The sequence below is a fragment of the Hypanus sabinus genome, chromosome X1 (genome assembly GCF_030144855.1).
Source record: "Hypanus sabinus isolate sHypSab1 chromosome X1, sHypSab1.hap1, whole genome shotgun sequence".
Lineage (NCBI taxonomy): Eukaryota > Metazoa > Chordata > Chondrichthyes > Myliobatiformes > Dasyatidae > Hypanus > Hypanus sabinus.
Genome location: NC_082738.1, coordinates 68576961 through 68603961, shown reverse-complemented (window position 1 = coordinate 68603961; position 27001 = coordinate 68576961). Strand labels below are relative to the sequence as shown.

At 41.7% G+C, this 27001-nt stretch overlaps 1 protein-coding gene across 11 annotated transcripts in view; it reads left to right on the top strand.

Moving 5' to 3' along the window:
• The window catches only part of LOC132384984 (rho GTPase-activating protein 23-like), a 510483-nt gene that overhangs the window by 471548 nt on the left and 11934 nt on the right, over positions 1-27001 (top strand). For all 11 annotated transcript variants that reach the window (XM_059956701.1, XM_059956700.1, XM_059956703.1 and 8 more), the window contains 4 exons: positions 1652-1777; positions 7786-7827; positions 8885-8990; positions 25710-25741. In XM_059956701.1, the coding sequence (XP_059812684.1) occupies positions 1652-1777; positions 7786-7827; positions 8885-8990; positions 25710-25741 (306 nt within the window). The remainder of the gene's footprint in view (positions 1-1651; positions 1778-7785; positions 7828-8884; positions 8991-25709; positions 25742-27001) is intronic.

The following is a 27001-nucleotide window of genomic DNA, read 5'->3' as shown; positions in this document are numbered from 1 at the left end:
GTAGCTAGAAGAGAGCATGGCCCGGGTGATGGACAGATGATATTTATGTTACTCTTTCCCTTTGTGGCTGCACTTCTTGTGTATGTGCTTAATGATACAGAGGGCTTTATCTGTGATGGACTGGCTGCATCCATCATTTTTTGTAGACTTTTCCATTATTGGGCATTCCTTTTCATAGCACATTGTGATGCATCCAGTCATGATACTCCCCACTGTACATCTATAGAAGTTTGTGAAAGTTTTAGATGACTTGCCAAATCTATGGAAATTTCTAAGACAGTTAAGGCGCTGCCGTGTTTTCTTTGTGATAGCACTTACGTGTTGGTCCCAGGACAGTTGCTCTTAAATGATAACGCCAAGGAATTTAAAGTTACTGACCTTCTCCACCTCTGATCCTGAAATGAGGACTGACTCATGGACCTTTGAATTCTTCCTCCTGTAGTCGATAATCAGCTCTTTAGTTTTGCTGATGTTGAGTGAGAGGTTAATGTTGTTCTTTCCTCAGATATTACCATTTAAAATAATTAAGTCCAATATAGGGCAGCTTACATTACAAAAGATCGATAGGAAAGGAACCTGGGTCAAGATGCACATTAAAGGGTGCTTGAAAAAGAGGAAAGGGAAATAGGTGTCAAGTTTTAGATGCGAAAGCTTCAGAATTTGGTTACATATTCTGCCTCTGACGCTGTGGTGGAGGTATAGATTGCAATTCTGAAAAGCAGAGGTTGCGAGAGTAGTACTAGGCCAATTTTGAAGCAAATTATAAATTTTGCAATGAATGTTGAATTAAGAGTGGCATCCAGTTCATTATCAACCCATGGATACTTTGGTCAAGGTGTGATCTAAATCTCCTTGAGACTGTTGAATGACACAAGTTGACCAACTCCAAATGCTGGAGGAACTCAGCAGGTCAGGCACTATCTATGGAGAGGAATGAACAATTAACGTTTTGGACCAAGACATGTCCAGCCTGACCTGCCATGTTGTCATGTTCTGCCTTTATTGCTCTGCTTCTGCCTTCTTTTGTTTATAACACACACAAGGACTGTTGAAGGGTCTTGGCCCAAAACATCTTTTTTGTGTTTTATGTGTATTGCCGAGCTTTGTGTCTGGAATGTGTGGCAACACTTGCAGACTCCCCCAGCTCATCCTTTGTGTTGCTTGCTTGGCAAGTCATCTAAAACTTTCACAAACTTCTATAGATGTACAGTGGGGAGTATCATCACAATTTACTGTATGTTTTGCCCTACATGTGATAAATCTGAATCTGAATTATGGCTATATGGTAAGTGTCAGGGAGTAGCACTTCAGAGAACCAGTCCAGGCAGGGTGAGTGGAATAGCCTTCTCCTACTATATTTCATTTTGAGAGTTATCTGTACTCACTAAACTCGCCTCTTGTGCTGGTGTACACCGACTGTGTGCAGAATCATGAACTGGAAGAGGTAAGAGGAGCATTTTGTACAATATTATTATGTACAATATTATAGTACAATGTTATTTGTACAATATTTAGCTGTCTACTTTGAAGCTTCAATAAACAATCTTAATTTTTTATTAAATTGACCAATAAATTTACTCATCATCCATTACTCCTCTGAAAATTAATTTAGTCTCCAATCTGTCATTGCCTTGTGTTTTCACCCTCTTAGATGGAACCACGGAACTTGGCTTTGGTGTTTGGCCCAACACTTGTCAGGACGTCAGAGGACAAAATGATTGACATGGTGACGCACATGCAAGATCGGTACAAAATAATTGAAACCTTAATACAACATGTAAGTTTAAAATTTTTCCTTGAATAAATTAGTGATTTATTGAGAAGAATAAACAGCGATGAGAAGACCATAGACCATAAGATATAGAAGCAGAATTTGGCCATTTGGACCATCAAGTCTGCTTCGCCATTATATCGTGGCTGATCCATTTCCCACTCAGCCCCAATCTCCTGCCTTCTCTCTGTATCCCTTCATGCCCTGACTAACCAAGAACCTATCAACCTCTGACTAAAATATACCAAATGACTCAGCCTCCACAGTTGCCTGTGGCAATGAATTCCACAGATTTGTCACTATCTGGCTAAAGAAATACCTCTGCATTTCTGTTCTGAAGGGACATCCTTCTATTCTGATGCCAGTCTTACACTCCCCCACTATAGGATACATCCTCTCCACATCCACTCTATCTGTGTCCTCTGGTCCGAGTCTCCCCCACTATAGGATACATCCTCTCCACATCCACTCTATCTGTGTCCTCTGGTCCTAGACTCCCACACTATAGGAAACATCCTCTCCACATGCACTCTATCTGTGTCCTCTGGTCCTAGTCTCCCCCACTATAGGAAACATCCTCTCCACATCCACTCTGTCTATGTCCTCTGGTCCTAGACTCCCCCACTATAGGAAACATCCTCTCTACATCCACTCTATCTGTGTCCTCTGGTCCTAGACTCCCCCACTGTAGGAAACATCCTCTCCAAATACACTCTATCTGTGTCCTCTGGTCCTAGACTCCCCCACTATAGGAAACATCCTCTCCACATCTACTCTATCTGTGTCCTCTGGTCCTAGACTCCCCCACTGTAGGAAACATCCTCTGTACATTCACTCTGTCTGTGTCCTCTGGTCCTAGACTCCCCCACTGTAGGAAACATCCTCTCCACATCCACTCTATCTGTGTCCTCTGGCCCTAGACTCCCCCACTATAGGAAACATCCTCTCCACATCCACTCTGTTAAGGGCTTTCAATATTTGGTAGGTTTCAGTGAGATCTCCCCTCATTATTCTGAATTCCAGTGAGCACAGGCCTAGAGCCATCATGTGACAAACCTTTTATAACCATATAACAATTACAACATGGAAACAGGCCATATCAGCCCTTCTAGTCCGTGCCGATGCTCACTCTCACCTAGTCCCACTGGCCCGCACTCAGCCCATAACCCTCCATTCCTTTCCTATCCATATACCTATCCAATCCTGGGTAATCCTAGAATAATTTTTGTGAACCTTTCTTTTGAAATCCTTTTTAAGATAAGGGGCCCAAAACTGCTCACAATACTCCAAGTGAAGCCTCACCAGTGCTTTATGAAGTCTCAAAATTACATCCTTGCTCTTATATTTCAGTCCTCTCGAAATAAATGCCAATATTGCATTCGCCTTCCTCACCACCAACTCAACCTGCAAATTAACCTTCAGGGAATCCTGCACAAGGACTCCGAAGACCCTTTGCACTTCAGATTTTTGATTTTTTTTCTCTGATAGTCTAGGGTTTTATTTCTTCTATCAAAGTGCATGACCATAACTTCCCAACAGGTATTCTATCTGCCATTTCTTTGCCATTCTCCTAATCTGTCTAAGTCCTTCTGTAGCTTCTTTGCTTCCTCAAAACTACCTGCCCCTCCATCTATCTTTGTATCATTTGCAACTTTGCAACAAAGCTATCAATTTTGTCATCCAAATCATTGACATATAACATAAAAAGAATCAGTCTCAACACAGACCCCTGTGGAATGCCACTACTCACTGGCAGCCAGCCAGAAAAGGCTCCTTTTATTCCAACTCTTATGTCTCCTGCCAATCAGCCACTCCATTATCCATGCTAGAACTCTCCTGTAATACCATGGCCTCTTAGCTTGTTTAGCAGCTTCATGTGTGGCACCTTGTCAAAGACCTTCTGAAAATCTAAATACACAACATCCACCAATTCTCCTTTGTCTACCCTGCTTGTTACCTCTTCAAAGAATTCCAACAGATTTGTCAGTCAAGATTTTCCCTTGAGGAACCATGCTGACTATGGCCTATTATATCACGTGCCTCCAAGTACCCCAAAACCACATCCTTAACAATCGACTCTAACATCTTCCCAACCACTGAGGTCAGACTAACTGGCCTATAATTTCTTTTCACAAACAAGAGAAAGTCTGCAGATGCTGGAAATCGGAAGGGTTTCGACCCAAAACGTTGACTGTGCTTTTTTCTATAGATGCTGCCTGGCCTGCTGAGTTCCTCCAGCATTTTGTGTGTGTTGCTATCATTTCTTTTCTTCTGTCTTTCTCCCTTCTTGAAGAGTGGAGTGACATTTGCAATTTTCCATTTCTCCAGTACCATGCCAAAATCAACTGATTCTTGAAAGATCATTGCTAATGACTCCGCAATCTCTTCAGAACCTTAGGGGTAGACTATCTGGTCCAGGTGACTTAGCTACATTCAGACCTTTCAGTTTCCCAAAAACCTTCTCCCTAGAAGGAACTTCACACACTTCTGCCCCCTGGCACTCTCAAACTTCTGGCATACTGCTAGTGTCTTCCACAGTGAAGACTGCTGCAAAATATTTATTCAGTTCATCTACCATTTCCTTGTCAGTCATTACTACCTCTGCAGCATCATTTTCCGGTCTGATATCTACTCACACCCCTCTTTTACACTTTATGTATCTGAAGAAACATTTGGTATCCTCTTTATTATTAATTGGCAAGCTCACCTTCATATTCAATCTTTTCCTTCTTTATGACTTTTTTGTTGCCTTCTGTTGGTTTTTAAAAGCTTCCAGATCCTCTAGATTTCCACTAATTTTTGCTCTATTTTATGCCCTCTTTGGCTTTTATGTTGGCTTTGACTTCTCTTGTCAGCCAAAGTTGTATCATCCTGCCTTTAGAATATGACTTCTTCTTTGGGATCTACCTATCCTGCACTTTCTGAATTGCTCCCAGAAATTCCAGCCATTGCTGCTCTGCCATCATCCCTTCTAGTGTTCCCTTCCAATCAATTTTGGCCAACTCCTTCTCTCATTCCTCTGTAATTCCCTTTACTCCACTGTAATATTGATACATCTGACTTTAGCTTCTCCTTCTCAAATTGCAGGGTGAATTCTGTCATATTACGATCACTGACCCCTAAGATTTCCTTTAACTTGAGCACTCTAATCAATTCCAGTTCATTGCACAGCACCCAATCCAGAATAGCTGATCCCATAGTTGGCTCAACCATGAGCTGCTCTAAAAAGCCATCTCCTGGCCATTCTATAAATTTCCCCTCTTGGGATCCAGCACTAACCTGATTTTCCCAATCTACCTGCATATTGAAATTCTCCATGACTCTAATAACATTGCCATTTTCTATCTCCCATTTTGTGGACCACATCCTTACTGCTGTTTGGAGGTCTGTATATACAAGTGTGCCAGAAAGTTTGTGAATCCTGCAGAATTTTCTCTATTTCTGCATAAGTAAGACAGACCTAAAATGTGATCAGATCTTCACATAAGTCCGAAAACTAGATAGAGAAAACCTAATTAAATAAATAACACAAAAGCATTTGTTTGTCATATACATTAATGATCTGGATGATGGGGTGGTAAATTGGATTAGTAAGTATGCAGATGATACTAAGATAGGTGGCATTGTGGATAATGAAGTAGATTTTCAAAGCTTGCAGAGAGATTTAGGCCAGTTAGAAGAGTGGGCTGAACGATGGCAGATGGAGTTTAATGCTGATAAGTGTGAGGTGCTACATTTTGGTAGGAATAATCCAATTAGGACATACGTGGTTAATGGTAGGGCATTGAAGAATGCAGTAGAACAGAGTGATCTAGGAATAATGGTGCATAGTTCCCTGAAGGTGGAATCTCATGTGGATAGGGTGGTGAAGAAAGCTTTTGGTATGCTGGCCTTTATAAATCAGAGCATTGAGTATAGGAGTTGGGGTGTAATATTAAAATTGTACAAGGCATTGGTGAGGCCAAATTTGGAGTATTGTGTACAGTTCTGGTCACCGAATTATAGGAAAGATATCAACAAAATAGAGAGAGTACAGAGAAGATTACCTGGGTTTCAGCACCTAAGTTATAGGGAAAGGTTGAACAAGTTAGGTCTTTATTCTTTGGAGCATAGAAGGTTGAGGGGGGACTTGATAGAGGTATTTAAAATAAAGAGTTGACGTGGATAGGCTTTTTCCATTGAGAGTAGGGGAGATTCAAACAAGAGGACATGAGTTGAGAGTTAGGGGGCAAAAGTTTAAGGGTAACACTAGGGGGAATTTCTTTACTCAGAGAGTGGTAGCTGTGTGGAATGAGCTTCCAGTAGAAGTGGTAGAGGCAGGTCCGGTTTAGTCGTTTAAAGTAAAATTGGATAGGTATATGGACAGGAAAGGAATGGAGGTATGGGCTGAGTGTGGGCCAGTGGGACTAGGTGAGAGTAAGCGTCGGCATGGACTAGAAGGGCCGAGATGGCCTGTTTCTGTGCTGTAATTGTTATATGGTTATATTATACTTGTTCATTTATTTATTGAGAAAAATGATCCAATATTACATGTGTTTCTTGGAAAAAGTATGTGAATCTTTGCTTTAAGTAACTGGTATCACCCCCTTGTACTGCAATAACTTCACCCAAATGTTTCCAGCAAATACATATAGTATTGGACAAATTTTCTAGCACCACTGTAACTCCTATCAGGGTCTTTTTACCCTTGCAATTCCTTAGCTCTACTTGCAGTGATTCTACACCTTCTGATCTTAAGTCACCTCTTTCTAATGATTTGATTTCATTTTTTACCAACGGAGTCACCCCACCCCCTCGATCTACCTGCCTGTCCTTGGACGTTAAGATCTCAGCTACAATCTTCTAATCTTCTTTCAGCCACAACTCAGCCCATGACATCATACCTGCCAATCTCTAACTGTGCTACAAGTTCATTAACTTTATTCCAAATTCTGCATTTATTCAAATACAACACCTTCAGTCCTGTATTCACCCTTTTCGATTTTGTCCCCCTTTTACATTGGGATGCACCCGTTAACTGCAACCTCAACAGTACCTCCTGGTAGGGTAATGATAACTAAACATAGTACATAGTACATTGGTAGAGCCAAATTGCTGTTTTCCCTCCAGACTTTCATAAAGCTGTTTTGGATCTGTAACAATTATTTGGGATACATTGGGACCAGTACATTTTGCCCCAGTTATGTGGCTGCCCCAATTAGTTGAAATTTCATGGAAGTAGTTAAATAGGTATAAAAAAGATAAACTGAGTAACAAATTGTGTATTTAATTGAAATACAGAACAAATTTGAGCACTACCAATAGTACTACAGTACCGTAAGACTGTGATTTAGTTCTTAATAGTTACCAGCAGAGGAATTTATCCAGTGTAGGCAATGAACAAAATCAGTGCAAACACCTAGTAGGGATAATGGACTGCCTTCATACAATGATATCAATGATTGCATCCTCTAAATCTTCATTTAATTGTAACATTCAAGATGATTGTTGATACCTTCAAGTTCTTTGTAGGTCCTAACTTGTTGAGGTAGTGAAATTGTTTCATTTTCACTCCCATCTGTTTCTAGCACCTCCAACCATGAATGCCTGAAAGCGCAGTGAGCAAAACAGTTCTGAATTGTCTTACTGCTTAAAAGACCACAAGACCATAAGGCATTAGATCAGAATTAGGCTGTTCAGCCCATTAATCTGTTCCGCCATTCCATCATAGCTGATTTATTATTATCCCTCTCAACTCCATTCTCCTGCCTTCTCACTGTGACCTTTAAATATACTCAATAACTTAATATCCACAGACATCTGTGTCAATATCAAGGCACTCCTTCCCTGCGTTTTTCTCGTATTGGATTTCCAACATCTACTCTGTTTTTCTTTCAATTTTTGTAACAAGGGCAAACTCTAATATGCTGAATTCTGTCAGGATCTGTGGAATGTCACGTCCCTTTGAAGCATCGTTCCATTGGCTAGTGGATAATTTGAATTACTTTTGAAACCAATTTGCATTTTTTTTGCAGTATGACTGGTTTTTCAATGAAGATGGAGACATGGATGAGAAGGTAGGACTTGTACGTTCCCTATAACTTGAAGACTCGTAACGAGAACTTTGGGCACATTGCCCTTCATAAATCAGAGTATTGTGCTCAGAAGTTGTATACGACATTGGTGAGGCCACATTTGGAGAATTGTGTGCAGTTCTGGTCATCTGCCAACAGGAAAGATAGCAATAAGATTGAAAGAGTACAGAGAAATTTTACAAGGATGAAGCCAGGACTGGAGGATCTGAGTTATTGGGAAAGGTTGTATATGTTAGGACTTTATTCCCTAGAGTGTAGGAGAATGAGGGAAATTTGATATTCAAAATTATGAGAGGTATAGATAGAGTCAATGTAAGGAAGCTTTTTCCACTGAGGTTGAGTAAGACCAGAACTAGATTTCATGGGTTAAGGGTGAAAGTTGAAGTACTTGAGGGGAACCTGAGGGGCAACCCCTCCATTCAGTGGTAAGAGTGTGGAACGAGCTGCCAGCAGAAGTGGTGGATGTTGGTTTGATTTTAGCATTTAAAAGATTGAGAAGCAACCAAAGTGTAAAAGAAGACAAATTGTGTAACTTATAAAATGTGTAAATGAATAATATTGAGAACATAAGTTTTTCATAACTTCTATTGTATTTCTTTACTTTCCTGTAAATGCCCATAAGAAAATGAATCCCAGAGTCATCTATGGTAACATATATCTACATTGATAATAAATTTGATTTGAACTTTGAACATTTTAATGATTGCGAAAATGCTCTTCAAGTAGGTTGGAGAGGTACTGGCTTCTTCTCTCCCAGCTGGTCATCTTTCACGGGATAATAACTGTTCTCATGGAAAAATCTGCATCTTACTTCACCGTTTGCTGTGATCAGAAGATAACTAAATGCACACACCTTTATGAAATAGGTGTAATTACTTGTAACTAATAAATGACTTTGGAAGCAATATTGAAATAAAAATAAGCTTGTAAAATGTATTTTCATTTCCATTTTAAAATCTTTTTTATTAATTATTATTGAAGATTAACAAAAAAAGATACGTTATGTCAATAATGTAATGTAAAATGTATTTTGTTGCAGGCCCCAGTTGACCATGGAAATAATACAGAATTACAACCAGTACCAAACATAGACCATCTCCTCTCAAACATTGGGAGAACGGGAGGAGCACCAGGGGATATCTCAGGTAATAAAATAAATTTCATTTCTCCGTAATGTTGGCTCATCCAAACTGATTTAATATATTAAAACTGTAGGTAGTTAGTACAGTTCTAGTTTTAGTGGTTTAAGAGTATTTTTAACTTAAACAACAAGAACTAAAGCAAATACTCAGCAGGTCAGCCGGCATATGTGGAAAGAGAAACAGAGATAACATTTTGGACCCTCTTTTATCTGAATGACCCCGCAGCATCTCTCCATGGCAAACACTGATTTGACCCTACCCCTCTCCTTCTTCTTAAAATTAATGTGATATGTCGACCGTTTACTCATTTCTGTTATGGTCCGGTCCTGAACTTGCATTCCGGGTCTTGATCCGGTCGGCGGATTCTGAACTCCGGATCTTGTAGCCGTTCCTCCTTTCGCTCTTGAGCCCAATTAGTCACACCTGTGGATCATCGTGGCTTGTTGGGGATCAAGGAGGCGACCCTGATGCCCATCGGCTGGCGGTGTATATAGGGGGCTTGTATATATAGGTTGTTCTGCCTATCCTGCTTACCCTGTTCCTCCAGTTGCCCTGACTTGGAGTTCCCCTCGTTAAAGACGAGTTCTTCGAGTAAGTCTGGCAGTCGCCCTGGACCTAGTTCCCTTCCTATCCCTTGCCTCCGTCGGACAAGCCTGGCCAGACTGCCATTGTCCGGCGGGGGACTCTGCCCCTTCCTGCCCAGGTCCCCGTGTTCCTACCTGGGAGGTTCGGGCCCTGCCTAGGAGTTAAGCAGCCCGCACAGAGGTATCTGCCCCTTTCCATCCCTCGCTGGTGATGGGTCGTGCCCCGCTACCTACGCAGGTGCCCCGTGACCTGCTCAGGCCCCCGTATTCCTGCCTGGGAGGTCCGGACCCTGCCCAGGAGTCATGTGGCCCGACCAGTGAACTCCTAGACCCTGCCTGTACTCTGGGATCCTGCCTTGCCTGCACTCCAATATCCTGCCTTGCCTGTACTCTGGGATCCTGCCTTGCCTGTACTCTGGGATCCTGCCTTGCCTGCACTCCAATATCCTGCCTTGCCTGTACTCCGGGATCCTGCCTTGCCTGTACTCTGGGATCCTGCCTTGCCTGTACTCTGGGATCCTGCCTTGCCTGCACTCCAATATCCTGCCTTGCCTGTACTCCGGGATCCTGCCTTGCCTGTACTCTGGGATCCTGCCTTGCCTGCACTCCAATATCCTGCCTTGCCTGTACTCCGGGATCCTGCCTTGCCTGTACTCCGGGATCCTGCCTTGCCTGTACTCCGGGATCCTGCCTTGCCTGTACTCTGGGATCCTGCCTTGCCTAAACTCTGGGATGCTCCTGCCTGGCTGAACTCTAAGACTCTCTCGGAACCCCAGCATCACCTTGAATGTCACATCCCTCAGGCACACCATGGTCTCCACGTCTTGTCTCTCATTTAGTTGTTCCCGTCCTGCCTCTGATACTTCAGTGCCTGCATCCTGCACTTGGGTCCAGCCTCCTGCCCCCTTATGACACATTTCTATAAATGCTGCCTGACCTCCAGAATTTTGGGTGTGTTGCTCTGGATTTCAAGCATCTGCAGAATCTCTTCAGTTTATAATGTGGTTATTTTTCCCTGTTCCTCTAAGACTGCAAATTTTGTTTTAATTTCATATTTCTGGCACCTGCATTTTTAAAAAATCATTAATTCTTTGTTTTGTTTTGATGATTCTAAAAGTGTTGCTGAATTTAAGGTTGTCAGACCAAGATAACTGATAGGTTGATCACAAGCAAATTATTGGCTTGAGCTCTTCGGTGGGAATTTGCTATTAGTGCTGAATAATTTGCATTATACTCAGGGATCTGTGGGAAATTCTTTTGTTACAACAATACAATGTTTACAGCCCAACCATATTGCTGGGAATTTAGGGATACAGCATGATGACAGCCCCTTCTGGCCCCAACGATCCCATATTGCCCAATTGTACCTGTGTGACCAGTTAACCTACTAACCTGCACGTCTTTTGGAATGTGGGAGGAAACTGGAGCTCCCAGAGGATGCGATCACGAGGAGAATGTGCAAACTCCTTACAGACAGCAAGGTGAATTGAACCCGAGTTGCTGACACTGTAATAGCATTTTGCTAATCACCTCACCACCATGCTGCCCTAAATTTTTGACAACTTATTTTTATTAGATGTTTGATGTTGTAACAGGATATGCAGTTGCTCGACAAGAGTGCGCTATTTTCTTTAAATGTTTATTTAATCACATCATTTGGCCTGCCAGGACATCATCCAAATCATGTTACAAACTAGAGATGTTGGAAATCCAAGCAACACACAAAATGCTGGAGGAACTCAGCAGGCCAGGCAGTATCTAAGGAAAAGAATGTAGTTGACATTTTGGGCCGAGACCCTTCGGCAGGACCGGAGAAAAAAAGATCAGGAATAGGTTTAAAATGTGGGGGAGGGGAGAGAGAAACACCAGGCGATAGGTGAAACCTGGAGGGGGGGGAGTGAAGTAAAGAGCTGGGAAGTTGATTGGGGAGAGGGATGCAGGGCTGGAGAAGGGGGGAATAGAAAGCCATGGAAGAAAGAAAAGCAGGGAGGAGCACCAGAGGGAAGTGATGGGTGGACAAGAAGGTGAGAGAGGGAAAAGGGGATGGGGACTGGTGAAGGAGGGGGCAGGCGGGACCATTACCAGAAGTTCGGAAATCGATCTTCATGTCATCAGGTTGGAGGCTACCCAGGACAGTGGAGGATAGACGTATCGGAATGGGAATAGGAAATGGAATTAAAATAGATGGCCACTGGGAGATCCCACTTCTTCTGGCGGTTGGTGCTCGGCAAAGCAGTTTCCCGATCTACGTCAGTTCTCACCAATATACAGAAGGCCACACCAGGAGCACCGGACACAGTATATCTTCTTACCTGCTGATAGCCTCTCTCTGGTGCTCCTCCCTCACCTTTTCTTTCTTCCATACCTTTCTATCCTCATCTATCAGACTCCCCCTTCTCCAGTCCTGTATTTCTTTCACCAATCAACTTCCCAGCTATTTATTTCATCCCTCCTGGCTTCACCTATCACCTTGTGTGTTTCTCTCCCCTCCTCAACCTTTTAAATCTACTCCTCATTTTTTTTTCTCCAGTTCTGCCGAAGGGTGTCGGCCCAAATCATCGACTGTACTTGTTTCCATAGATGCTGCCTGACCTGCTGAGTTCCTCCAGCATTGTGTGTGTCCAAATCCTGTTACATGACACCCATGATACCAAAGTCGTAAAACATAGAACAATACAGCTTAGTTCATGTTGTTGTACTGACCATTTAACCTACTCTAAAAATCTAATACTTCACTCCTACATAGCCCTCTATTTTTCTATCACCATGTGCCTGTCTAAGAGTCTCATAAATGTCCTTAATGTATCTGCCTCCATCCCTGGCAGTGTGTTTCATGCACTCACCACTCTCTGTGTAAAAAAAACCTACCTCGGACATCCCTTCTTTACTTTCCTCCATACAAATGAAAGTTATCCCCCCCCTCCCCCCCCATATTAGCCAATTCCACCCTGGGAAAATGTCTTTAGCTATCCACTCGATCCATTCCTCCAGGTCATTGCAAAGGGGTTAAGCAATCACCATTAAAGTTTGTCTGATGGCTTTGATCAACTCCCAGTCTCTGCATTGGAAACAGGTTCTCTAATGATTCGGAGGGCTGGTTAGCTTTCCTTTCAATACCATAGTTACCTGGAGAAACTGAGTGAGATGAAAAGTCTTCTAGTTTTCTGTTCTGATGTGATCAGGAGTCTAGATATTAACATGTTGGGACCAAGGTATTCTGCTGTTACCAACTAAAGGTGAAAGTCACTCATAATCTGCCGATTATACACTTAGTGGCCACTTTATTAGGTACACCTGTATACCTGCTTGATAAAGTAGTTATCTACTCAGCCAATGATGTGGTAGCAACTCAATGCATAAAAACATGCAGACATGGTCAAGAGATTCAATTGTTGTTCAAACCAAACGTCAGAATGGGGAAGAAATCTGAGTGACTTTGACTGTGGAATGATTGTTGGTGCCGGATGGGGTGGATTGAGTAACTCAGAAACTCCTGGGATTTTCACACACAACAATCTCTAGAATTTACAGAGAATGGGGCGAGAAACAAAAAAAACATCCAGTGAGTGGCAGTTCTGTGAGTGAAAAGACCTTGTTAATGAGAAAGGGCAGAGGAGAACGGCCAGACTGGTTCGAGCTGACAGGAAGGACTCAAATAATCACGTGTTACAACAGCAGTGTGTAGAAGGTCATCTCTGAACACACAACACATCAAAGCCTTCAAGTGTATGGGCTACAGCAGCAGAAGATCACACTGGGTTCCACTTCTGTACCTAATAAAGTGGTCACTGATTGTATTTCTCACTGGTGAAATTGTAATCGTTCAGTTGCAAGAGCAGTCAGTTTCATTTGTTTAAAAGGTACATTTAATGTCAGAGCAATATATATAATACACATCCTGTAATTCTTTTTCTTTGCAACCATCCACGTAAGCCGAGGAGTGCCCCAAAGAATGAATGACAGTTAAATGTTAGAACCCCAAAGCCCCCCACCCACACATGAGCAGCAGCAAGGTAACGATCCCCCCCACCAGCAAAAAAAAGCATTGGTGCCCCACCCCCACCGAGCACTCAAGCGTGCAGCAAAGCATCGATAAAGACACGGACTTGCAGTACCCCAAAGACTGCTCATTCACCCGGTAATTCGACATTCCACCAGCTCTTTCTCTCCCTTATAAGGGAAAAAGAGGTGTATCCATTTCACAGTGAGAGGAGACATAACAAACAACTCGCTGATTTACCATGTTAAAAGTCCGTTGCGTTGCTTTTTCCAAGCTCTGTTCCCAAGGAACTCGGGTCTCTGGGCACACAGCCAGAAACCTTTCATCTCCCACGACACACCAATTTCCTGCAGAGGCACCAACCTCATGAAATCCCGAAACTCCATAGGCAAGCTAATCTTCTAGACCACATCCTTGGTATATTGAATAACGGCCAATCGTGAGACCCTGACAGCAGGTCCCATTCCCGCAAAGAACCGAAGTCAGCGTGTAACTCCAGGTCAGGACCTTCAAAAGAACCCTAAAAGGGGAAAATAGAGATATTAAAGATAGAATTAGAGCTGTTTCTGAAGATGAAAGCAAAAGAGTTGCCATTAGGCGCCATTATCTCCTAAGCTCCCAAGTGAAGTGTGTACTGCCACTTGCAATTTTTGCAGAGCTTGGAACATCTCCTGAGATGACTTACAACCAATCTGTAGAGCCTATGGACAGCAGGATTGAGAATTGGATGAAATAAGACCATAGCACCGTCAGACATAGGAGCAGAATTAGGCCAATCAAGTCTATTCTGGCTGATTTACTATCCCTCTCAAACCCATTCTTCTACCCTTCTTCCTGTGATGATGCCCTTACTAAACAAGAACCTATCAACTACTTTAAATATACCCAATGTCTTGGCTTCCACAGATTCTCTACCCTCTAGCTAAAGAAATTCCTCCTCATCTCTGTGCCCTCTGGTCCTCAACTGCCCCACTGTAGGAAACTTCCTCTCCATGTCCTCCTGCCTGTGAAGCCTTTCAATATTCGATAGGTTTCATGAGACCCTTTATTTTTCTGAGCTCCAGTGAGTACAGGCCTAGAGCCATCAAATGCTTCTCATACATTAACCCTTTCATTACTAGGATCATTCTCATGAACAAGTTTCCATAAACCTGGAGCTGAGGCATGATTAGATTGATATTATAGGAAACATCCTCTCCACATCCACGCTATCTAGTCCTTGTTTAAATTGGCAGGATGATCCTGTAAAGAATCTTAATGTTGTTCATCTAAAATCCTCTTATTTTAATGTAGGCTTTACCTTGCTTTCATCAAATGAGTCAGTACCCTAAAGAAAATTGTGAATTGGAATTTCAAAATGTGCATTGGTATGGAGTCATCTATTAGAATTGTGGCTATAGTTATTTTTCAGCCCACCATAATACTAACTGACTGTAGGATTAGGTTACAAATGATGCTCTTATGAAGTATATTATTAAAGAAGGAAATACTTCTGGAGTACACTATGATGTTTACATGAAATATGATATTTGGTAATATTAATGTACTATAATTTATGTCATAATAATGAGTGATGTTTTTAAAACTCATTTGTTCACTTAAGTAATTTAAACCTATAATTTACATCTTCAGCAGAATCTGGTTTGGTGGCTGATGAATATACAGATTGTCCAGGAATTAGTTAATTAGCAATAATTTGAAAACTGCGTCTAAACATGCATCTGTCTTTCACTTGTGTGTGTTCTTTCCAGGTCCTTCTCACATGTGCTCTTCTTATAGCTTGACTGGTCTATCTTTGCCTCTCACCATAAAGTTCATTGTCCTTGAGTGAAACAACGTACCATCTGTGAATTTATAAACCCCTGAGTTGCAGTAATGTTTGAATAGAATATCTTGGCATGCAATTTTTAAAAATAATTTTGGACTTTTTTTGCTACTGAAGTATAAGTAAACAAGAAGTTAATTCTAGTAGCATTTAATAGCAAGCAAATCAATATTTTGAAATCTGTTGGCAGGCCAGTAATCAGTAGAACACTGATCCCTTATTCCTATTCCTGTTTGACCATTCTAAGTAAGGATATGCTGTCTTTAGAGAGGATCCAAAGGAAGTTCACAAGAATGAAAGGGTTAATGTATGAGGAGTATTTGTTGACTCTGAGCCTTGACTTGCTTGGAGTTTAGAAGAATGAGGGGAGATGTCATTGAAACCCATTGAATATTGAAAGACCTTGATAGAGTGAATATTTCCTATAGTGGGAGAGTTCAAAACCAGAGGGCACAGCCTCAGAATAGAGTGATGTCCTTTTAGAACAGAGATGAGGAGGAATTTCTTTAGCCAGGCAGTGGTGAGTCTGTGGAAGCCAAGTCATTGGGTATATTTAAATAAGAGGCTGATAGGTTCTTGATTAAAGAGTGTCAAAAAGTTACAAGGAGAAAGCAGGAGAATGGGGTTGAGAGGTATAATAAATCAGCCACGATGGAATGGTGGAGCAGGCTTGATGGGCCGAATGGCTGTATTCTGCACCTATGTCTTATGGTCTGTACAGTAAAAATGGATTAATAGTCTTTTTTAATGGATGTTTTGAACAACTTTCATTTTATCATGTCTATCCAAGAGTCTCTTCAATGCCTCTAATATATCTATCACCAGCCTTGACAATGGATGAAGGCCAAGTTGATCAGCATGGTAATATTACAACCATGGTGAGAGAATCTAATATAGATGCTAAAGATTGCATTGAGGTTATCAAAAAAAGCAAGAGTTACTTCAACCAGGTGTACTCCCTGACCTTTGGTCTTATAGTCTTATTTCACAGTATTAGTAGAAGGCTTTCTTACCCCTTATCAGGTAGCTAGCAATCAAACTTAAACAGAAATCTAATTATTTTAATCAATGATAAATAATCTGTAAAGACATAGCTGCAGTTTCTTAAGCTGTATTACGTGATAAGGATGGTGAAGTTAAGGAATCATAGGAATTGCTGCTTCTTTTTTCCAATTTCCTCTCTGTATTGGGTGTTTCCTTACGTTCTTTCTACTATTTCTTGTTCCTAAAGCGGACCTCGTGGAGAAATAAAACTGGGTAGGATCTAGCTCCTCTGTCGTAATGCTCCGTTTAACAAGAAATGTTTGTTGATCATGAAGAGAAAGTGGATGAGACTTGGGTCTGTGCTTCAACTGAAGTATTGTTTGCATGCGCAGAAAATCAAAAAAGACAATCACGCCCAGAAAGTAAAAAAGAACGAAATTAATAAAGAGAATAAATTGGCAGATTCTTATGCCTGATTAAATGCAAACACAAAATTATATCTCTTTTTAATCAGTGTTTACTTTTGAATAGCTGATTACACAAGGTTAATGCCGCTGAAGTATTTTTGTTTGTACATCTGAGATTCTAACTCAGCTTTGAATATCTTCCAACTCTCAGTAAAGTAATTTACATAAGTATTCGATGCATTGGTCTACTTAGGGTTTGTCCCAACAGGAAATGTTTACCTTGATTCTAATAAGCTGTGTTACCTTTATATAGAACATAGAACAGTTAGCACAGGAACAGGCCTTTAGGCCCACAATGTTATGCCGAAACAATTAAATTAGTAATCAATTGGCCAACTAAACTAATCCCTTCTGCCTACAAAATATCCATATTCTTCCATTCTCCTCATATTCAGGTGCCTATCTAAACATCTCTTAAAAGTTCCTGATGTATCTGCCTCTGCCACCACCCCAGGTACCCACCACACTCTGTGTAAAAAAAAATGCCCCTCACCATTTGCCCTTCACATCTCTTTTGAAATTACACCCTCTCACCTTAAATGCATGCCCTTTTGTATTAGACATTTTAACCCTTGGAAACAGATGTTGTCTGTCTACTCTATTTATGCCTCTCATAGTCATAAGCCACTATCAGATCTCTCCTCAGCCTCTTTAGCTCCAGAGAAAACAACCCAAGTTTGTCCAACCTCTTGTTATAGCACTTGCCCTCTAATCCAACTAGCATCCTGGTGAACCTCTTCTGCACCTTCTCCAAAGCCTTAAAATCCTTGCCGACCAGAACTGTATGCAATGTAACTGAGCTAATAGATGATCCACAGAAATCCACCCATTATGCACCAAAATGGTAGAATTCCATGCTAGAATACATATTTATCTTACAATTTGATATGCAGTTGTATCAGACACAAAATTAAATATTACAACTCAACATCCCCACTGCACTCATTCATTCAGATTCATTTATTTATTATATACATGAACACAAATGGTGAAATATATCATATGTAACAGAAAGATGTGCTGAGGGGCAGCCCACAAGTGTCACCACACATTCTGGCGCCAGCATTGCATTACCAACATATTCAGTAGAAAAACACAAGCATCAACAACAGAGCAACAGCAACAAATCTACAGCAAAATAATCCCCTTTTGTCCTCCCCATCCCCCCATCCAGGCAAGCACACAGGCAGTCCTCCAACCCCAGGACAGACCAACTCTGCTCTCCAATCTGTAGTGGACTTGTGGAGTTACAGACATTGGGCTTTTGACTTCCCCAGTAGACTTGCAGACCCATCTCATCTTGCTTATCCCATCACATTGCAATTTTAAAACTTAAAATTCTTATGTTTGTTTTGCCCAGTCATACCTGAATTTCAATAATCAGATCAGTTCTCTCGTCACTCGTATAGATCGCAAGCTTCTGGTGGTGTACCAAGCCCCACATCTCCTCCACTCTTTCTTATAACTGAAGCTACCATTTCTCATGCAGAGTGTAAGCTATAGTATCTGAGTTGGAAAATTATTTATTTTTAAAGTCCTAAAAAACGAGCTCTTTCCTACACATTGGACCAAATCTGAAGCAAGAGGGTGTGTTTGGCATAATTGATAATACATTAACTGCAAAATAATGTATTTGGAATCGTGTACAGTATACCACAGGATTCACATTCCAGAGAATCCTTGTGTTTCTGGGTTGCAGCCCAGTCTGTGATATTCATTCCAAAAAAAGTTAACTAGCTTTATAAACAGTTTTCATTTTGTTCACAGAATTAGTGATAGTGAGACGGTGAGGGGTCAAAGTCCTTCAGTTCTATAGAAAACTACCATAGTAGTTTCCCTGCCCAAGGTTAGATTTTTTTAATATATCAGAGCCTTTAGTCCTTCATGTTTCTTTCACTAAGAAGCAAAATTAAGATTATTTTGTTTTAGTAGTGAATTACTGACAAAACTTATCTGCCTATTCCATTAAATTTCATGAAGGTGATACACATGCAATCCATTCATTACTTTAGCAAGGACAAATATTGTTGTAACCAACTGCAGACTTGAAAAGTCCCTAGGCAGCAAATCGCTGCATGCGATGTCAATATGGGAGTAGGGCCATAGAACACAATAGCACCGAACCAGGCCATTCAGCCTATCCAGTGCTGCCTAATTCCATTGACTTGCACCTCGACCTTAGCCCTCCACACATCTCCCATCCATGTACTTCTCAAATATTGAAATTGAAGCCACATCCACCACTTCAGCTGATGGCTGGTTCCACACTCTCACCACCCTCTGAGTAAAGTTCCCCTTAAACATTTCACCTTTCACCCTTAACCTGTGAGCTCTAGTTCTAGTCTCACCTAACCTCAGTGGAAAAAGCCTGCTTGCATTTACCCTATCTGTACCCCTCATCATTCTATACTCCTCTATCAAATCTCCCCTCATTCTCCTACACTCTAGGGAATAAAGCCCTAGCCTGTTCAACCTGTCCCTATCCTCAAGTCCCAACAACATCCTTGTAAATTTTGTCGGAGTAGATGGTAGCTGTATTCTACTGCTGTGTTGTTACATTATTTCCAATATTATGTTACTTAAATCTAAAGTGATAGATTTTAACGTGTCATCACATGCAGCATTGGATTGGTTACGTACTGTACACCCTGTCTGATTGTCATCCTCCATTAAAGAGAGTAGACAGCATTCACCATGATGACCCATCCAATATATTATGTGACTGTTAAACGCACCTGCCCCCATAACTTAATATACCCTACTATTTTCTAAATAATTACAATATAACATTTTCATTGAAAAATGCATCAGACTATTTTTCCACCTTGGCTTTAACTAACTTATTTCGGTATCAGGCATTGTGCTTTAGCATTGATTCCCCTATAATTTTGTCCTTACCTAACATACCTAACACTCAAAATTCAAAGTAAATTTATTATCAAAGTATGTATCCCATATACAACCTACAGATTCATCTTCTTGCAGGCATCCACAGGAAAATAAAGAAGTACAAAGAATGAATGAAAAAGAACTTACACAACAAAGGCAGATACCCTGAAACTGAGTGTACAATGTACACTTGGTTAATGGTAGGGGTTCATGGCATAAGAAGAGTTTGGGAACTCCTGGTCTACAGGCTGTGGAGTCAGTGAAGCCAGGAGCCTGATGCTTGCAGGGCATCAACTGTTCCTGAACATGGTAGCATGGCACCTTCTGTCCCAAGAAGAGACGGCCTCAGGTGGGGGATCTTGGCTGGCACCCAGTAGGCATGTGACGTCAATGAAAGATGATAGAGTAGAAAGTTGAACTCTGCTGAGGTGGGAGGATTAAAAGTGTAATTTATTGTTTGATTACTTGGGCCAAACATTTTGAAGAAGCATATATAGTTTTTTTTTATATTAGTGAAATTTCAGCAATGTTTAGCAAACATAGTTTGCACTCTGCCTTAATTCCATCATTTCTTCGTCTTTCATACTCCACTCTAATTCTGTCTTTCTTGTCTGTTGTGTGGTCTTAATATTAACAATTTTAATTGAAAACAGCTTTGTGTTTTATGTGAGCAAAATCTCATTGTCTGAACTTGAATCCTTTAACCTTGACACAGTATTTGCATGATGATAAGTGAGAGACTTAAAGCACCTTGCTGGTAGATATATTCTATTGAAAATAAATTTTTGAACTTTTTTTGCTGTAGTTGAGGTAGTTGATGTCTAAGCAACACACACAAAATGCTGGTGTGTGCTGCTTGGATTTCCAGTGTCTGCAGATTTCTTCTTGTTTGTGGCTGGTGCCTAATTCTGATTAGTCCATTGAGGAATCATGCCAGACCATGGAAGTCCCAACAAATAAGAGGTCATCAGCAGCTGAATTGCTTTGGTCTCTTGTATCAGCACTTCGGGATTTATACACAAAACAATTGAACTGATTGGTATATTCATGCCCTCCCATAGCACTATGTTGACATACCTTTGCTGCTGTAGAACAATTTTTAAGTCCATTTACTGTCCAGAGGGAATATGTTCACTTCTTCATTGCTTACTTTGAAGATCAAAGTAAAGTTATTATCAAAGTATGTATATGTCACCATATACTACCCTGAGATTCATTTTCTTGCAGGTATTCACAGTAGAACAAAGAAATAGAATAGAATCAATGAAAAGCTACTGACGAGCAACAAATGTACAAAAGAAGACAAACTGAGTGTACAAAATACAAAAAAGTAAATAAGTAGTACTGAGAACATGAATTTTAGAGTCCTTGAAAGTGAGTCTGTAGGTTGTGAAATCAGTTCAGTGTTGAGGTGGTTCAGGAGGCTGATTGTTATAGGGTAACAACTGTTCCTGAACCTGGTGGTGTGGGACCTGAGGCTCCTGTACCTACTTCCTGATGGTTGAGGGGTAATACCTGTTCCTGAACCTGGTGGTGTGGGACCTAAGGCTCCTGTACCTCCTTCCTGATGGTTGAGGAATAATAACTGTTCCTGAACCTGGTGGTGTGGGACCTAAGGCTCCTGTACCTCCTTCCTGATGGTTGAGGAATAATAACTGTTCCTGAACCTGGTGGTGTGGGACCTGAGGCTCCTGTACCTCCTTCCTGATGGTTGAGGGGTAATAACTGTTTCTGAACCTGGTGGTGTGGGACCTGAGGCTCCTGTACCTCCTTCCTGATGGTTGAGGGGTAATAACTGTTCCTGAACCTGGTGGTGTGGGACCTGAGGCTCCTGTACCTCCTTCCTGATGGTTGAGGGGTAATAACTGATCCTGAACCTGATGGTGTGGGACCTGAGGCTCCTGTACCTCCTTCCTGATGGTTGAGGGGTAATAACTGTTCCTGAACCTGGTGGTGTGGGACCTGAGGCTCCTGTACCTCCTTCCTGATGGTTGAGGGGTAATAACTGTTCCTGAACCTGGTGGTGTGGGACCTGAGGCTCCTGTACCTCCTTCCTGATGGTTGAGGGGTAATACCTGTTCCTGAACCTGGTGGTGTGGGACCTAAGGCTCCTGTACCTCCTTCCTGATGGTTGAGGGATAATAACTGTTCCTGAACCTGGTGGTGTGGGACCTGAGGCTCCTGTACCTCCTTCCTGATGGTTGAGGGGTAATAACTGATCCTGAACCTGATGGTGTGGGACCTGAGGCTCCTGTACCTCCTTCCTGATGGTTGAGGGGTAATAACTGATCCTGAACCTGGTGGTGTGGTACCTGAGGCTCCTGTACCTCCTTCCTGATGACTGAGGGGTAATAACTGTTCCTGAACCTGGTGGTGTGGGACCTGAGGCTCCTGTACCTCCTTCCTGATGGTTGAGGGGTAATAACTGTTCCTGAACCTGGTACAGTGGGACCTGAGGCTCCTGTACCTCCTTCCTGATGGTTGAGGGGTAATAACTGATCCTGAACCTGCTGGTGTGGTACCTGAGGCTCCTGTACCTCCTTCCTGATGGTTGAGGGGTAATAACTGATCCTGAACCTGCTGGTGTGGGACCTGAGGCTCCTGTACCTCCTTCCTGATGACTGAGGGGTAATAACTGTTTCTGAACCTGGTGGTGTGGGACCTGAGGCTGCTGTACCTCCTTCCTGATGGTTGAGGGGTAATAACTGTTTCTGAACCTGATGGTGTGGGACCTGAGGCTCCTGTACCTCCTTCCTGATGACTGAGGGGTAATAACTGTTCCTGAACCTGGTGGTGTGGGACCTGAGGCTCCTGTACCTCCTTCCTGATGGTTGAGGGGTAATAACTGTTCCTGAACCTGGTGGTGTGGGACCTGAGGCTCCTGTACCTCCTTCCTGATGGTTGAGGGGTAATAACTGTTCCTGAACCTGGTGGTGTGGGACCTGAGGCTCCTGTATCTCCTTCCTGATGGTTGAGGGGTAATAACTGTTCCTGAACCTGGTGGTGTGGGACCTGAGGCTCCTGTACCTCCTTCCTGATGGTTGAGGGGTAATACCTGTTCCTGAACCTGGTGGTGTGGGACCTGAGACTCCTGTACCTCCTTCCTGATGACTGAGGGGTAATAACTGTTTCTGAACCTGCTGGTGTGGGACCTGAGGCTCCTGTTCCTCCTTCCTGATGGTTGAGGGGTAATACCTGTTCCTGAACCTGGTGGTGTGGGACCTGAGACTCCTGTACCTCCTTCCTGATGGTTGAGGGGTAATACCTGTTCCTGAACCTGGTGGTGTGGGACCTGAGACTCCTGTACCTCCTTCCTGTTGGCAGCAGTGAGAAGAAAGTATAACATCCTTGATGATGGTTGCTGCTTCCTTGTAGATGTGCTCAGTGGTGGGAAGGGTGTTGCCTATGATGGACTGGGCTGTATCCATCGCTGTTTCCTTCCTCTGGCATTGATGTTTCCTTACCAAGCAATGATGCAACCAGTCAGGATGCTCTCTTCTGGGTTTCATGGGGCATTTGCTCTCGGTGCTGTTCATTTAAAAGGGGTATGCACACTGAAGTTTGCCAACTATAGTCCAACTTCATAAAGCATAAACACAGGAAATTTTGCAGATGCTGGAAATCCAAAGTGATACACACACACACAAGATGCTGGAGGAACTCAGCAAGTCAAAGCATCTATTCAGATAATTAAATAGTGGGTGTTTCAGGACTGCAAAGGAAGGGGAAAGACGCTAGAATAAAAAGGTGGGGAAGGGGAGGAGGACAGCTAGAAGGTATACATGGCTGTGCTAGCAAGTCTGGAAATAGTATATGGTCGAAGAGTTGGAAGGCAACAGATCACAGAGGGGGAGCAGTGGAAGAGGGTCTCATTGAACTCCCGTCGAAAAGAAGATTTAAGCTTATTCAGGGTATGCATCCCTCAGAGATTTGCAATGGAGCAGCAAATTGTAAACACGAGAGATTCTGCAGATGCTGGAAATCCAAAGCAACACACACAAAATGCTAAAACACTGGTCAGACATCAGTTGGAGTACTATGTGTGGTCACCATGCTATAGGAAATGTGATAGTGAAGAAAGAGAAGGTACAGAGGAGATTCACCAGGATGTTCTCTGGGACAAAACATTTCACTTATGATGACAGACTGGAGCAGCTATATTATAAACAGAAGAGGGTCATAAAATCCTTCGCAGTCCTGATGAAGGGCCTTGGCCCAAAAAGTCAGCTCTTTATTCCACTCCATAGGTGCTGCCTTTCGTGCTGAGTTCCTCCAACATTTTGTGCATGTTATTCAGAACCTGAGTCAGTTGTCCCTGGAGTGAGGAGTTTCAGAGGCGACATGATTGAAGTCTATAAAGTCATGAGTGGTATAGATAGGCTAGACTGCAGAAAACCACTCCCCTTATCATTGCTAGATACACTCCAGGGCATAGATCTACATTAAAGGGTAAGAGAATTAGAAGGGATGTGAAGAGGACATCTTTTCATCAAGAGAGTATCTGAAGTATGTTGTCTGAGAGAGCAGTGGAAGCTGAGTCATTGACAGCATTTAAGAAGAGTCTAAATAAGCACTCGAATCTCTTACACATAAAAGGCCAAGTTCTGGAAGACGGAATTATGGATTGATAGTTTGGTCACGGTGGGCTGAATGGTCTATTTTCATTTACATGATTCTGTGAACACAGTAATTAATTTACCAAGATTAAGAACCACGTGTACTTGCTCACCTGTATAAATTTTTGAATGGAATGAGTTCCAACTGCACATTACCACCTTGGGAATATGGAATAATTACTGGAATGATTTGGCTTGGTACAGAACGTAGCAGCTGATTAAACCTGTCCCTCGAACTAAAGTTAGTAAACTTGCGGTTAGTAATATCGAAGCCTCAACCATTGTTCGTTGAAGAAGAGGACAACATACAATACTGTATTGTCTCATCTCGTGTGAGGGTAACTATTTTCCACTTCACTGGCAAGCTTCTATTGATGATGAAGGATAAGCGCCTCCCGGAAGCCAAATATTTTTTCCAGTCGAAGGAGATGGAAAGAGAAAAGAGTAGATAATTCAACAAAGCTAAACCTCACTAACTTGAGTGACATTAGCAGAGCCTAGGTCAAAATTATGTGTTGTTCTGCAAGGGTTGGTGAATGTAAGAAGTCATGACAGAAACAAATGAGATCTCTAACCAAAAATTATTATAGATTCTGAGGAAGCACTAAGCCAGGCTTCACTTTACCGATGCAGCAAACATCCCCCCTGCAGAATCAACAAATGAGCAGGCTCTGTATTAACAATGAATTATTTCTGATGGGCTTGGCTGAATGTGTTTAATAATGTTGAGCACCTGTTAAACAAGTTTATTTACATATAATCAGGGATTTGCATTTTCAGATTTTGGATACTTGAGATGAACTAATTTACAAAGAATTGATGGAGGTTATAAAATTTGATGCCTCCGAGCTGCTTTCGTCCAGGGGTTCCCAACCTGGGGTCTGTGGACCCCTTGGTTAATGGTAAGGCTGCATGGCATAAAAGAGGTTGGGAACCCCTGCTTTAGTCTGTGGGTGCCCCCTGTTATCATCTGGTTTTTTTTTTCACCAGCCTTGGTGATGTAAATTACATCTATTGTTAGTTATACAAATAATATACAAAAACCAGATCCTATTAGTCACCTGTCTATGGTCAATTGCTTTTATTTGATCCTCTGGTTTTAAGCAGACAATCCTCAGTTCTGTTAGAATGACCAATGATGCCAATAAATGCTGAAAATGCAAATAGATGCATATAATTTTGAAATTCGTTGCCATGTTGTGATCTCCATGTTGCAGAGAGCACTGCTTTATTTGTGGCCTGTTCTGTTGGCTGTGTTTTGTCATGTGACTCCTAACCCTACCATTAATAACGTTGCAGTGGTAACTTTTAAGCTGAGTCACTCCTAATTGGTACTATTTTTCCATTGAACTTGCAGATTCGACCACAAGTGATTCAGCAAAGTCCAAGGTAAGGGTTAAAATATTTGGAGACTTCCATAATTCAACTATTTCACCAACAATTGTGTACGTTATTTCTTAGTACCATTTTTAAGCTCTAAATGTGTGAACTGAGATGGTGTGTGTGTTTTCCATGTATTCTAACTGTATTGAGATACCGATGAATCTCACTACTACTAATTAGCTCACTCTTTCAAGAAGCTCATGGCTACAACGTTCCTTAAGATTCAGAATTTAAGATTGTTTAATGTCATTTCCAGTGTAAAGGAGAATGAAATAATTATTACACTGGACCTAATGAAGCACAAAAGAGCACAATAATAAAAAGCAATAAATATAAATACATAAGATAGCTTATAAACATAGATTAATTGTATGTTCATAAAGTGACACTAGGCACAGGAGTGTGTCTACATAAGGTGACACTGACAGGAAACGATAAAATAGTGGTGGAAGGGTGGCTTAGTGGGTGTTGATAGGCCTTACTGCTTGGGGAAAGTCACTGTTTTTGAGCCTGGTGGTCCTGGTGTGGATGCTACGTCGCCTCCTCTCTGATGGGGTGATGACTTTATTCCTTCCCAGAACCTAAAGATTTCTAAAATACTCGGTTACTCATGCTCCATGTAAATAATTTCTGTGCCTCTCTACATCTGGCGAAGAGAATTTATCTATTTGTTTTATAGCAGCTCATCTGCATTTGTAATTGCATTTTATTTCGAAGCAGAATTACACTGTTCAGTCCATCAAGTCTGCTCCTTCTTTCCAACATGGCTGATTTATTATCCCTCTCAATTCCATTCTCCTGCCTTCTCTCCGTAACCTTTGATATCCTTACTAATAAAGAATCTATCAATATCTGCTTTAAATATACTCAGTGACTAGGCCCCTACAGCCATCTGTGTCAATGAATTGCCCAAAATCACCACCCTCTGGCTAATTTGAGGCTGCGCCTTTTCGTCCTAGACTCCCCAACTTTAGGAAACATCCTCTCCGCGTCTACTCTATCTAAATCTTTCAATATTCCATAGGTATCTGATGGAATATTAGATTTTAAGTTATATCTACTTAAAACTCAAAAGGTACTTTGATACAGGTAGACAAAATGGTATATTAGTATAGAGCTTAACTTTATTGTTATTACTCAAGACAATGAGATTGCGGTTCTATTCCAGTCCATGCAGAACAGAGATTTACAATGCATGTGGTACAGCTTAATTTTTTTTTAAATCCATATTTACAAGCAACAAGTGACTTTGATAACACTCAAAGG